Source organism: Carassius carassius, chromosome 4 (assembly GCF_963082965.1).
Source record: "Carassius carassius chromosome 4, fCarCar2.1, whole genome shotgun sequence".
Lineage (NCBI taxonomy): Eukaryota > Metazoa > Chordata > Actinopteri > Cypriniformes > Cyprinidae > Carassius > Carassius carassius.
Window position 1 is genome coordinate 6,534,834 of NC_081758.1, and position 14,755 is coordinate 6,549,588.

Genomic DNA, 14,755 nt, shown 5'->3' on the forward strand with positions numbered 1-14,755 from the left:
GATACTATTTCAGACTTTCTAATTCAACATTATTATTTTTTTTAAATGAATGTGTTATATTTAGTTAAATTAATATTTATTATATTTTGTAAAATAAAACTCCAACAACTTTTATTCCTTTTCATACAAAATATGATTTAGGTACAGGTCCACAGTTTCGATTAATAAAGCCTAATCTTTGCATAATTAGTTGAGGAATATTATGTTATATATGAAAAACAGTTTTAACATGCTGCGAGATTCCAAAAGTGATACCTTTGAATGTTAGCGTCACATATACAGCTTCATATGTGCATTCATATGGGTTTTCATATTCATTATGTTTGTTTGGTAGCTCACGCATGGAGTTGCACTTGAGTGGTGAAGGGCTCCGGTACAAATCCCGTGAAACTAAGCTTCAACAAAACAGATTAAAGGCAGGGTAGGTAGAAAATGTATAAAGAACTTTCTTCCAAATTTGTTTAAACTTTCTATATATATCAATGCATAATTAAAATGTAAGTACTCTGATAAAAAGAGTATAAAAATTGAGTGACTCTAGACCATTTAATCTGTATTAAACACAGCTCATTATTTCCATTTCGGGACGAAACATAGGATTGGCTTAGGCGACTGTCACTCTCTCGCCACCATGGCAACCACCCTTTTGCTACACATGACCTGACCTCTTGCGCGCCCAAGTTTGATTTGAGGAATTCAAGAGGCACGGAACCTAGGAATACCAAAACAATGGCAGAGAAACAGCAAGCAAAATTTATAGTACCGGCCTATGCAGTTAGTGAAGGCAAACCAGACAAAAAAAGGAAGACAGTAACAGTCCAAGAAAAGGCAATGAACAAAAAGTCTTTGGATAAACAAAGAAATAAAACGCGAATTAATATCGGCGTGGCTTTCCAGCGATGGCGAGAACTGAGGGAACTCAAGGGGCTGAAAAGTGACTCCTTGATGGCTTTATTTCTGCTGGACAGGTAAATCTTTCTTTTTGTATTTTGATCATACATATTTTTTTGTTTATTTTTTCATGAAGCATGTGTCATTAGCACACGTAGCTGCGTAATATAGCTAACATAACATTACTTAGCGAGCCGTAGTAGAGACGATAAATAATCTATAGGCCTAGCTCAAGATGATAGCTGTAGTGTTGAATTGTGCATAATTTTGCTTTAGATAAATAAATACATGTTTAACAGATAGTAGGCCTAACGTTACTCCGCATCTAGGAACTTTTCTTAGAACTATATTTACCCTCTGTCTAACTCTTTTTACCATGTTCACCTGTAAGTTTACCTGCACGTTTTTTCGCCTTTGTTTTGTTTTTATATTCTCTACCTATGTTTACTGATGTCTTTATCTTGTATCTGTGTGTGTCGTACACACTTTGTTGTATGTGTGTGTTATTATTTTGTGTCTGCAATGCAGTTGTGAGTTGATATTTGAGTGTATGTTACTCTGTTTATCTGTAATCAACATTTTATAAATGTGATGTAATTGTTGTGTTGATTTGTTTATTTTTTTTTATTAGTTATGAGAAAGACATATCAACGTCCACACCATCGAAAAGTGGATTTACAATGCCACCACCACCTGTATCCACTACTGTCTCGGAGTCGCTTTCTGACCGGTGAGACTTGTATGTTGTGTCGTTCAGTGAACGAGTGACAGTTTTTATAACAATCAACATGTTTATCTGTTTTTATTGTCATTTTTCCAGAGATGATGACTTCTCAGTCCCTGGAGTTGAAGAGTTGGATAGTAGCAGCGTACAGGATAAAAACATTCTGGAATTAGATGCAAGGTATTGATTAGTGAGACATTTGTATACATTTTTTTATCAAACTTCACTTTATAGTTATTGTCTCCATCATTACTTCAACCAGTGATGGTGACATAAAATCTTCTTTTTTATCTCTCTTTAGTATGTCATCATTGGATCTGGATGTCATCAGTGAAGATGAATTTAACAACATTAAAAACTCAATGTAAGTTGTTGTGTTGACTGAATAGATGTTTTAAATTATATTGTTAGATTGAATATAATTTTCCAATTTTATTACATAGTATCGAGTGGGAAGATGACACCTGGTGTCCTGATATGGAGACAAAGTCTGTGTCATTATTTGAAGAAGACAAACAAAGGAAATAGATACAGACTATGATGACAGTGATGATGAGAACTATATGCCACATATTTGTGTGCGGTAGGTTCAATACTGTATGACTATTATATTGAAGTTATTCATATGTTTGCTAGATATTTTTTAAATATTTGTGTTACAACAGGACTGGCGGTGCTCTGAAGACTCCGATTTGTCTGGATTCCCTTCAAACAATTAGTATGGAGGACACTGTGCACGATGCTGAAAACAACTCCCAAGACCCTACTATTGCAGACATACATCCAATCCCAGAGACTGCTAAAATCATGGTTGAGGATGACATAATTGGCCAGCCAGCATCTATAACATACCACAGTTGTCTGAAGCTGCTTGCCGAATATCTTGTTCTACCTGTGAACATGTGTACTGCTAAGGACACAAACACAAATGCAGAGTGTGGGGCACATAAACCATTTGAGGTCAACATCCATTCCAGGGGTACAGCTGCAATTGTGGAATGGGTGAGTCTGAACTTTGTGTGACTGTATTGATAACATGTTTGGAACAATTTAAAATGTTTTCGATGTGTAATATAGGTTAAATTTATATTTTTAGTTGTCTTTCTTTTTCAGATATGTTGTAATGGTCACACTGTTTGGAAATGGTCTTCACAGCCCAATTTTAAATATGGAATGCTTGCTGGGGACTTTATGTTGGCGTGTAACATACTGCTGTCTGGCAACAACTATGCCAAGATTTCTCTTCTCTTTAAATTTATGAATATGGGGATGGTGGAGAAGTCATCTTTTTTCCGAATACAAAACTCATACTGTGTGGACACCATAAAGGAATTCTGGAAGGAGAAGAGAGCTGACATCATTGCCCAAATACAGTCCAAAGGGCCTATTGTGGCCTTAGGTAAATTCACATACACACACAAATAAACAGGATATCTATTAAAACAGAGTACAGAATATTAAAAGATGCATTTACAAGAGGCAAGGTGTGAACGACGGCTAAACCGCATAGAATGTGATCCTCAGATTTGTATGTATAACCCTCTTTTTACACCTTGCCTCATGTGACCCTATTGACTCAAAGGATGACAGTGTGGGTCAACGACAATCAGCACCACTGTCAAGGTGACAAACCCACTATAGGTGAAATACCAGTAACTAAACATCACTTGGTAAAATGGAAACAGACACTTTGATGTATAAATGTTTGTGTTGTTTGTTTTACAAAATCTTCCATTAGTAGAATATACCGGCCTTGTACAGAGCTAATCTCATCTACGGTTGCCCAGTGAGTTTATGCAGTTATATACTGTATGTATAAAATGAGTATGTCATTGTTGAACAGTATTTAGCTCTTTTGCTTTCCCTTATAAAAGGTGATGCTCGGATGGACAGTCCTGGATTCTGTGCACAGTATTGCACATATTCAACAATGGAAAATGAAACTAAACATATAATCAGTATGGTCAACATCGACAAGAGGGAGACCATGAGGAACTCTGTTGTAATGGAGAAAGAGGCCTTTCAACAGACCTTCGAGGCACTCCACAAAGAAATAAACTTGACTGAAATTTGTACCGATGCTCATTCTCAAATATCAGCTCTCTTCAGTAAGTATCTTTACTATAGTCTTTATGGTTTTTGTAAAGCACCCCAAATTTCTGCACTCATTACAGACAAAATACATCACTCTGATTATGACATGATATTGTTTTGGGTTATTTTGGGTGAGTATGCATTAAATTCCTAGCTTTTGTCCTCCAGACAAAGGGAAATACAGAGACAGCGGAGTCTACCACACTCTGGACGTCTGGCATGGGTCCAAAAACTTGAGCAAAAAAATTCATGCAGTAAGTATAATAAATCCGCATCAGTAATCAAGTTCATCTGATCACAATAAAAACTTACATAACAGCACCCTTCCATACCTTTTTATTTATGTTTTACATATATTATTGTATCTTTAATCCAGTTGACATAATCATAGTTTACCTAACACAAAAGAATAATTGTTTATGCATCCAGGCAGGGCAGCAAAAGGGGTGTGCCATTCTCCAGATGTGGAATAAAGACATCTGCAATCACTTCTGGGACTGCTGTAAGACGGCAGATACCTATGAAGAGTTTATTGTGAGTATTTTCTTCTTTGATATATTTTTTCATTTTCAATATTTAGAAAGAGAAGAAATTGAACATCTCTTTTCATAAACTAAACTAACTTATATAATCACCCGTTTTGGTTTATAGGTTTAAAAATGAAATAACTGATATAGTGGGTATTTATTGTACAAATGTTGTGACATATTATGTGTATTTGTTATTACTTTGGCATTCAATTACATTTATAATGCTTTAGTCCATCACTTTTTAAATCTAAAAATTACAAGTTTTTATGCTGTGTGTGTAAAATCTTATTTTGACTTGTTTATGCAATTAGAATTTGAAATCAGTTTGTAAATGTTTTACCACAGGACATGTGGGTGGGAGTCCTGCACCATGTCACAGGAGAACACACGTGGGCTCTTGGTGAGTGTAAACATGGCCCCTTGCTGAACGACAGAGATAAAGAATTGATTGAGAGTGGTTCAGTGGCACATGAGAGGCTGGCTGAAATTATTCTCGATGAACGCTGGCTGAAGGTCGTCCCCAAGTATCTGAATTTCAGGTACATATGCAACTTTATATAGCTCTATATTGTAAATGGTCAAATCAACTGTGTGAAAGACATTTTACTGTAATTGACGTCGATATTACATGAACAAGTTTATCATAAAAAAATATATATTGTATGTATTTTTATCTAATGTGCACTCAGGTCAACTGCAGATTTGGAGTCGTTTCACAACCACATACTGATGTATGCCAGCAAGCGCTTCAGCTTTTCCCCACCAGTTTATGCTGTTCGTACCATGCTGGCTGGCCTCGATTACAACCATCATCTCCATAGACCAGCCAGGAGAAAAGCTGATGGTACAAATCAGTAAGTTTTGAATTCTTTTTATAAAATAAATGTTACATTGTAAACTTTTCACTAAGCTGATACACTTCTCTATATTGTCAGGTATGGCAAGGTGTACAACAAAAAGTCCAGGAAGTGGAGGTTATACTCATTGAAGGTGGAGAAGGACTACAGCTACATCTCTGACCTACAGCGTGCCATCCTCCTTCGATGGATATCAGCTAATAAGGGGATGCCTAGAAGCAGAACCAGGAGACCTGATGATCCCCGTCAACATGGCGTACTGTCTGGTGCACCTGCTCCATCAACACAGGAGCTATTGCAAATTCAAGTCAGCAGAGGGTTAGGTGAGTTCTTTAAATACTGGTACCTCTAGTAGTACCAGCTATTTTATGAGCTATATGGATTTATTGAAAAAAAAAATTAATGTGAATTTAAATTTCAACAATACATATTACACAATTTTAACTGTAACATATCAAACTCATGAACTGTTATTATAATCTAAAGTGGTTATATAAAAGTCATGATACAATCCAAATATCACGTCAGTGACTTTATCATCCAAGACAAATGTAGTAGTAAATATGATTTTGGCAAACTAAGTAAAAAAAAAAAAAGGTGTAGAATAACGATCATTTATGGCCAAGATAAACACACAATCAAATAAAACTCTTCTCCCATAATAGATTATATATATAACGTTATAATATTTAACAGTAATGTGTTTGTTTTTGAAATGTGGTAATCATGTCAGAGAGATAATTATTATATTCTTTGTATAGGTCAATCGCTGCCGAAACAATGAATAATCTCCACAGGACCATAGCTGATGTAATGCTACGTCCCAAGTCTGACCCATCTACCAGTCAAGATACCTCTGGAAACCCAATGATTTATATGTGTTATTGTTGATTGTGCTAATGTTTTTTATATTTGTGATTATAGTTTCTAGCTTTAGTAATACAGAAATAAAAAAGTGACATTCTACATTTGGTTGTCCTTATTGCAGAAATACTACATACATTTAGTTTTGTAATCAAATATGGTTTCTATTGCAAGTGTAAAGAATTAATTTATCATTTTCAGTAAATTTTTTTATTTAAAAATAAACGAAGAAAATAGTGTACCACACAAAAAAAATAATTTTAATATTGTAGAATGTAAAACACAGAAACTATGTATATGTATTCATCCACACAATAGATGGACAGTTCTCTAAAGCACTCTAGACTCTTAGACTCAACTAGGAATAAAACCTCTGTACTGTTGCAGTGGATCAGGATAACGATCGCGTATCTTCCAGACGCAGCAACTTGGTATCACGACTCTGTGACCCAGTCCCAATGCTCCATACTGCCACACTACAAATTGCCTGTATGCTGCATGACGAAACTGTCTATTACTCTGTCAATGCACGAATGTCATTCCAGATACGTCTGGCAAGGCGCAGAACACCCTCTTCCAAAATGTAGGCTTCCATGTGTGGCAGTATGGAAATACAATAATCGGGATGTTGTCCACAGCACTTTTGTTCTACAAATGTGGCCATTCCTCTGCACCGCTGGCAGACACACCAAGGGGGTTGCCCTGACACAAGAGGGCCTGGTGGAGGAGCATTTTCTGACATCCTTTCCAGAACATCAAACATAAGACTTGGGTCACGCGTCAGGCAGAGCTCCAGGACTTGATGTGCTTGTTCCAGGCTCAGTCCTCGAATTCTGGCCTGCAATGGAATATATAATTACAAATTATATAAAAAAAAATGTAAATATTGGTGTGATTACACAGAACATTTGTCAACATGATTCAATTTTTTATTTTATTTTTATATAGCTTCGTGTTCTCTGAGATGACTTGTGTGCACATTACACTCCAGATCATATATACCTGTTCACATGCCCCTGTTTGAGCTTGAAGATCCAAAACTCGACGCAGGTCCTCTTGTCCAAGAAGTGCTCCTTGCCCTGCACTTCGACCACCCCGTCCTCGGCCTCTACTTCCTCGGACCCTAGTTGCACGGCCTCTTGCACGACCTCCTCTGCTTCGCCCTCGACCCCGGACCTGTCCTCGAGCTGACGATGCGGTACTTGTCTCTGGAGTGTAGTCCTCATCAGAGTCAACAATGCTTTCATCATGGAAACTCTTACATGCAGAACAACGTATATGTAATGAATCTTACACGAAATTCATCTTCATCACAGTGTAAATGATGGTAATGGAAAAACGTGTATCATGCAACCTGTTTTTAGCTTTGCCTTATAGATAACTAGCTCGTTAGCAAATCAAAAAATATATTTTAAACTTTACCAATATCAATATGCTAGCTTGATAGTGAGTACTAATATAATTGGCATGATATCATAATTATAAAGTTATTTTTATTACATGTGATTCTGACATGATGTCACTACATGCACTGTGCTCCTTCTTCTTCGCCCGTCTCAGGTAAATAATGCGTCTTCCAGCTCAGTGGTCGGAGTCACGCGTTCATGTGTTTTGGGGGCGTGGCTTTGGAAGGAGCCCAGAAGGGAGGGGGTGGAGTGAATGGAAATAATGAGCTGTCTTTAAAACAGTCGTTAGAGGTCTACAGACACTCAATTTTTGTACTTTCTTTTTCAGAGTACTTACATTTTAATTATGTATTGATATATAAATAAAGATTAAACAAATTTGGAAAAAAAGTTTTTTATACAGTTTTTACCTACCCTGCCTTTAAGCTGCATATTACGAAGTTCAAATGACACTGTTGCATCAACAAATGCATTTTTATATCAGTTTTGCATTTAGAGGCATGTGTTTCGAATGAGCCTGTGTTGGCTGAAACAGCTGTACTCTATACTTTTTTTAAATCTGTTATTTGTTGTGTATTTATTTATTTTATTTTGTTGTTGATACAGTAAGTCAAGGTTTGTTTTAGTGTATCTGTCTCTGGGGCCCATGTCAATAAGAAGGTTCAACCAACTCTGAGTTAAAACAAATTCAGAGCTCACATACCTTGAGATGGGAAACTCAGAGTTTTCGATTTCGGTACAACTGAATTCAGTTAGTTCATACAACTCTGAGTAGATTGACTCTGAGTTAAACACCATGACTGTGAAAGGCTATGATCAATGAAGCGCCGAAATTACTATTCACCATGGCAATGGCACCCGACAAAAAGACATCTGCATACAGTACTTCTAAGTCAATATGTCACTATAATTCTTAATCACCTTTATGATATCAGAGGTGAAAACTAGCAGAATAGTAAGTTATTGACAGTAATATTAATTTTCATGGTATCCCACAGGCAAAAAAAAAAAAAAAAAAAAAAAAGACATAAATAAATATTTCAATCAGGTCAAGCTTTAAACACAAAAGGTTCAGGGGTGTAGGTTACATGATTTTAGCAAAAGATTAGTGTAATGAAATTAACATTTGACTTCAACTCTGCCAACAGCACAAACTCAGAGGCTTGATAATAAGGAACAGCAAAATTATGAACAGATGAAGAAGAAATGGCCACAATACCAAGTATTTGAAGAATATTAAAAAAGAATAACTGTTGCTTTTGTATTCGTAGGAAATAAAGATGATCAAATAAATTGTTAATAATTTGTGTTCTTTACCGCTCTGGATAAAGTGGACTTCCTAATGTTCTCTGCATCTCTTATGTTACTTAGATAACTACCATTCATAAATGGTACCGCTCAAATAAATATGCATGTGGATATGGCAAAAATACAATGAATCCTTTCCTAACATAAATGTAACTCCCTATGAATTAATGCAGCCTCTTTATCTATAGGAACCTGTATAAAAGGAGACAGAAAGTAACCCCGGGTTTACCGAGGAAAACTTGTTGCTGACCAAACTTAACCTCCTTTCTGAAACAGGCTTCTGGTCAGCGATGTTTTGCGTGTCTTTCTTCCAATGTTTGTGGATTGTTTTGGCCTCTGCTACCTTCATTACCTTCTCATATAGCCTATGTGGGATTACAATATGACCGATGGATTTGAGTGTAATCTCACAACGCTGTTACAATCCTCTAAATTGCATTTTTAATCTCTGGCATGCTCTGAGATTCGTGGGGGCTGGAGACCAGTGGAAACATTTATCAATCTGATTCTTTTGTTTATAGTGCAATACAATCTTGGTGAAGTCCCTAGAGTGCCAAAATAAACTTTTTTTAATCTGCTAATGACGACTGAACTGAGAGAAATGTATCTGACTAAATATTTCCTAGTGGCTCTGAAACTGTATTTTGCAGTATTTTATGTCCCCTTTATGAAGGACTGTTTTGTTGGTTTGTCTTGAATACTGTAAACTGTCTAGCTTATTGTTTCGACAGAGACATGGTTAAGAGTTGTGTGGTTCGTCATTGAATGAGAGTGACTGGAGAAGGACGGCGGTTCAGAGTCGACCCTGAGAAGGCGTACGACAGTGGCTGGTGACTTATACACACATAAGCATCTGTGATGCTTACCTGACAGATGTCAATGTCAATGTCAATGTCACCTTTATTTATATAGCGCTTTAAACAAAATACATTGCGTCAAAGCAACTGAACAACATTCATTAGGAAAACAGTGTCAATAATGCAAAAATGATAGTTAAAGGCAGTTCATCATTGGATTCAGTTATGTCATCTCTGTTCAGTTAAATAGTGTTTGTGCATTTATTTGCAATCAAGTCAACGATATCGCTGTAGATGAAGTGTCCCCAACTAAGCAAGCCAGAGGCGACAGCGGCAAGGAACCGAAACTCCATCGGTGACAGAATGGAGAAAAAAACCTTGGGAGAAACCAGGCTCAGTTGGGGGGCCAGTTCTCCTCTGACCAGGCGAAACCAGTAGTTCAATTCCAGACTGCAGCAAAGTCAGATTGTGCAGAAGAATCATCTGTTTCCTGTGGTCTTGTCCTGGTGCTCCTCTGAGACAAGGTCTTTACAGGGGATCTGTATCTGGGGCTCTAGTTGTCCTGGTCTCCGCTGTCTTTCAGGGATGTAGAGGTCCTTTCTAGGTGCTGATCCACCATCTGGTCTGGATACGTACTGGATCCGGGTGACTGCAGTGACCCTCTGATCTGGACACAGACTGGATCTGGTGGCCACGGTGACCTCGGAACAAGAGAGAAACAGACAAATATTAGCGTAGATGCCATTCTTCTAATGATGTAGCAAGTACATAGGGTGTTATGGGAAGTGTTTCCGGTTCCGGTTTACCTAATTAATGCAGCCTAAAAATCCTTTAACGGATTTGGATAATAAAAGCATATTAGTATGTTATGTGTATGCCAGGTTAAAGAGATGGGTCTTTAATCTAGATTTAAACTGCAAGAGTGTGTCTGCCTCCCGAACAATGTTAGGTAGGTTATTCCAGAGTTTGGGCGCCAAATAGGAAAAGGATCTGCCGCCTGCAGTTGATTTTGATATTCTAGGTATTATCAAATTGCCTGAGTTTTGAGAATGTAGCGGACGTAGAGGATTATAATGTAAAAGGAGCTCATTCAAATACTGAGGTGCTAAACCATTCAGGGCTTTATAAGTAATAAGCAATATTTTAAAATCTATGCGATGCTTGATAGGGAGCCAGTGCAGTGTTGACAGGACCGGGCTAATATGGTCATACTTCCTGGTTCTAGTAAGAACTCTTGCTGCTGCATTTTGGACTAGCTGTAGTTTGTTTACTAAGCGTGCAGAACAACCACCCAATAAAGCAATACAATAATCTAACCTTGAGGTCATAAATGCATGGATTAACATTTCTGCATTTGACATTGAGAGCATAGGCCGTAATTTAGATATATTTTTGAGATGGAAAAATGCAGTTTTACAAATGCTAGAAACGTGGCTTTCTAAGGAAAGATTGCGATCAAGTAGCACACCTAGGTTCCTAACTGATGATGAAGAATTGACAGAGCAACCATCAAGTCTTAGACAGTGTTCTAGGTTATTACAAGCAGAGTTTTTAGGTCCTATAATTAACACCTCTGTTTTTTCAGAATTTAGCAGTAAGAAATTACTCGTCATCCAGTTTTTTATATCGACTATGCAATCCATTAGTTTTTCAAATTGGTGTGTTTCACCGGGCTGCGAAGAAATATAGAGCTGAGTATCATCAGCATAACAGTGAAAGCTAACACCATGTTTCCTGATGATATCTCCCAAGGGTAACATATAAAGCGTGAAGAGTAGCGGCCCTAGTACTGAGCCTTGAGGTACTCCATACTGCACTTGTGATCGATAGGATACATCTTCATTCACTGCTACGAACTGATGGCGGTCATATAAGTACGATTTAAACCATGCTAATGCACTTCCACTGATGCCAACAAAGTATTCAAGTCTATGCAAAAGAATGTTGTGGTCAATTGTGTCAAACGCAGCACTAAGATCCAATAAAACTAATAGAGAGATACACCCACGATCAGATGATAAGAGCAGATCATTTGTAACTCTAAGAAGAGCAGTCTCAGTACTATGATACGGTCTAAGTCCTGACTGGAAATCCTCACATATACCATTTTTCTCTAAGAAGGAATATAATTGTGAGGATACCACCTTTTCTAGTATCTTGGACAGAAAAGGGAGATTCGAGATTGGTCTATAATTAACTAGTTCTTTGGGGTCAAGTTGTGGTTTTTTGATGAGAGGCTTAATAACAGCCAAATACAGACAAAGTGAAGCTGCTCAGACTGGCAGTGTGCTCAATAAAGGCCGGATTTATTCCAGTAACTGCAGCATAACAGTCTTTGGATGATGGAGAATCTCCACACACTAATGTCTGACAGTTCAATTCTTTATCAATTCTGCCTTTATATCTCGCAACTCCAATTTCTTTTTTCTTTCTAGCAATTCTGAGAAAAACAAAGTCAGAATTGTAATATATAATCGTGCAATTATGAGAAGTAAGAATTGCAGTATAAGAAGTTGCAAATCTCTTTTAATTTTATTACATAATGAAAACAATATGAAGAGAATTTTAAATTCTGAATCTGAATTTATATAAAGAAAGTCATAATTTTGAGATAAAAAAGTCACAATTTACTTTTACTCCGGGTTGGTAATTGACTTCAATAAAAAAAGAAAAAAAGAAAAAGAAAACACCACTCCTCGAGAACACACGATTTGAGGAATCATTCATATCTGACGAACAATGCTCAACTTAGACCTTAGCTCCACTAGCATTGCTCTTTCGATGCATAATTCAGAGAATCATTCCAAGAAGAAGATCCCAAACAAATCTCTTGTGTCCAGTTCACACACAGCTTTATATCTAGAAACCCAGCACACAGTATTCCCTTGACTAATAAAGTCAGCTTTGAACCTAAAATAGGGGGTGAAAAGGTTAAATAGTTCAATGCATACATTCAAAGAAAAGTCTGTAAAAATAGTGCCACATGTTCTGCTTTAATATGATGAAATGGTTTTTCACGTGTTTAAGTATTTTTTTAGCTTACATTTTTTTTTTTTTCTGTTGGCCATAACATTGCAACTACATGTCAAATAATGCTTAGAGTATTAGTATATTGTCAGGTTAGGTAGAATAAGTGACTCTAGCTGTCATGGCGCTGCGCGAAGACGTAGTGTAACTTATAGACAATAGATTAAAAAAAAAGGGTTAGCAGATACTAAGCAGACAGACTACTAATAATGTAATGAGAGTAAGTTGACAAACTTGCAAAGTTAGTGATAGTTAGTAGAATGTCTAAAGTGAACTTTCTACCCGAGTTTAGGCATTTGGCATATTAACAGTATTTCACCTAATGAAATATACAGTACAATTATCGCAAATTAAATCTCAGTCTGTAAAATGTCAAACTTTTCAACTTTTCAACTTTTTTTTTTTTTTTTACTGTTATTTTTTAATGAAAGCGTAGCATTCTATTTTATTTTTGCAACACACCCGTTAATGTGTTGTAATGTTTCATGTGTCTGAAGGCATAAGAGCTGCATTTGTATACTGGATGCTTGAAGTCCCTTCAAATCTTAGCTCACCTCTTATGAGTTTACTCAACAATCTTCTGCTAGTCCATCATCACAAAGATCACCATTCAATTCAGGAAATCATGTGAGAGCAAAACTGAAGGCATGACCACAAATGAAGTGTAGTGAACTCTAAATATGCCTGAGGATGAGCCTTACAGTGCTCATCCTCTATTGATATCTCTACTTATGATAGCTTTCACACGGACTGACATGAAGCATTCACCCTTTACTGCCCTATAAAAGTCAGTCCCTGACTGTATTAGAGGATTCGATCTAAGATGAAACTCTTTGTGCTATCCACACAATGCTTACTGTATGCAACAAATTTTTTGGCTGAAAGAAAAGGTCAGTTACAAACTTACAAATCACATATTTTCTGGTGTAACAGGAACAGTGTTTTAAAGGATGTTAAACAACACACAACCAGGCAATAATTTTACTTCATACTGTATATCATTTTTGTTTTATGATCCACAAATTGTGAGCCAATGAACTGTCAATGAACTTGTGGATCATGAAAATAAAAATGTCGACAGAAACAAGGTAACACTTTGTTTTGATAGTCCACTTTAGACATTCTATTGACTATAAGTCACTTTGCAAGTACTGTACATTTCAACTTTTTATACTAACCCTAACTTAAGAGTGTCATTGATGCCTTCAATCAAACTCTACAGTACTTCGATGGCAATGATATACAGATGTTAGCATGATAAACAGGTTATGTGATGCTCTCATTCTCAAAAACAATGAGCAAACCCACATACAGAAAACACAACCCAGATGACATTAGCTGTGGGTTTGCTGTTCTGTTGGGTCTCCGGTAAGAAGCAGCGCTGATGAGTCTTTCTTCAGAACTCGTTCTTCAGTCTGAGGTTGCTCTAAAGACACATATTTGTCATTTAAGCAGCTGTCAAGTGATCGGATGGGCTCTGCTCTGTCTTTTACTGTAGCCTTGAGCTCACCTATCCCAGCAGCCATACAACAAAGACAAGCACTTTCCAACTTTCCCATCTTACCATTTTCAGAAGATTACTTCTCACAAACAGAGGAAATCCTCGCTAACATGACATTTGTCACATGACATTAGAGGAATGCAGCTGCTGACACACGTAACATTGCAGAGACGAGCGAAGCACAGTGTGCTGAGAATGAGAAAGACCAAGAGCACAAGAACAGTCAAACCTGAATGTCCTTTAAAAAAACACCAATAAGACAGCACATGTCTTTATATATGCAGGACTGAGCTCACTTTTCACACGCCTGCTGTGTTTCTCTTTGAGAAAACTGTTCTTGATTTTTCTAATAAAACAAGTCAATACAAATCAATTAAAAACTGGCTTAAAACTGTTTGTTTGTTTTTGTATTTTTCAGTGTCATGTGTCCAAAAAACGTACTCGGTTACTAAACGTAACCTCGGTTCTCTCTAGAAGAGCGAATGAGTACTGCGTCTTAGCTAAGACGCTACGGGAAAAGTCTCTTTTCACGAAATACTGAAGCAAAAAATTATCCTTAATTTTGTATTTTTGTAAAGCGCATTTGCAGCAGTACACAGCCATAGGCGAGACGGCTCGTTCGTTCATTGGCTTGTTCTGCGGCAACTGCACAGCCTATCGAGCGCAGGCTGATGCAACATCAGACCAATAAGGGCGCTTCGCGCCCTTCTTGCCACTTCCCGCCGAAACGGGTGTGGCCCAACCTATAAAAGGAGC

The 14,755-nt window shown here is 37.1% G+C and overlaps 1 protein-coding gene across 1 annotated transcript; it reads left to right on the top strand.

Annotated features, from left to right (window-relative positions):
• Positions 1–717: 717 nt before the first annotated feature.
• On the top strand, positions 718–5,097 carry LOC132131987 (uncharacterized). The gene is made up of 12 exons (XM_059544196.1): positions 718–968; positions 1,523–1,621; positions 1,712–1,795; positions 1,917–1,979; positions 2,124–2,198; positions 2,281–2,617; positions 2,729–3,014; positions 3,490–3,723; positions 3,878–3,963; positions 4,139–4,243; positions 4,585–4,778; positions 4,929–5,097. Exons 1-12 carry the CDS (start codon positions 730–732, stop codon positions 5,095–5,097), a joined length of 1,971 nt encoding a protein of 656 aa, XP_059400179.1. The 5' UTR covers positions 718–729.
• Positions 5,098–14,755: the final 9,658 nt, after the last annotated feature.

What these genes read in the sequence shown, in the direction of transcription:
- LOC132131987 (XM_059544196.1), top strand. Translation starts at nt 730, where the DNA reads ATGGCAGAGAAACAGCAAGCAAAATTTATAGTACCGGCCTATGCAGTT. An exon ending in TCGGAGTCGCTTTCTGACCG is followed by an intron (nt 1,622 to 1,711) that starts GTGAGACTTGTA and finishes TCATTTTTCCAG; the next exon opens with AGATGATGACTTCTCAGTCC. An exon ending in ATGCCACATATTTGTGTGCG is followed by an intron (nt 2,199 to 2,280) that starts GTAGGTTCAATA and finishes GTGTTACAACAG; the next exon opens with GACTGGCGGTGCTCTGAAGA.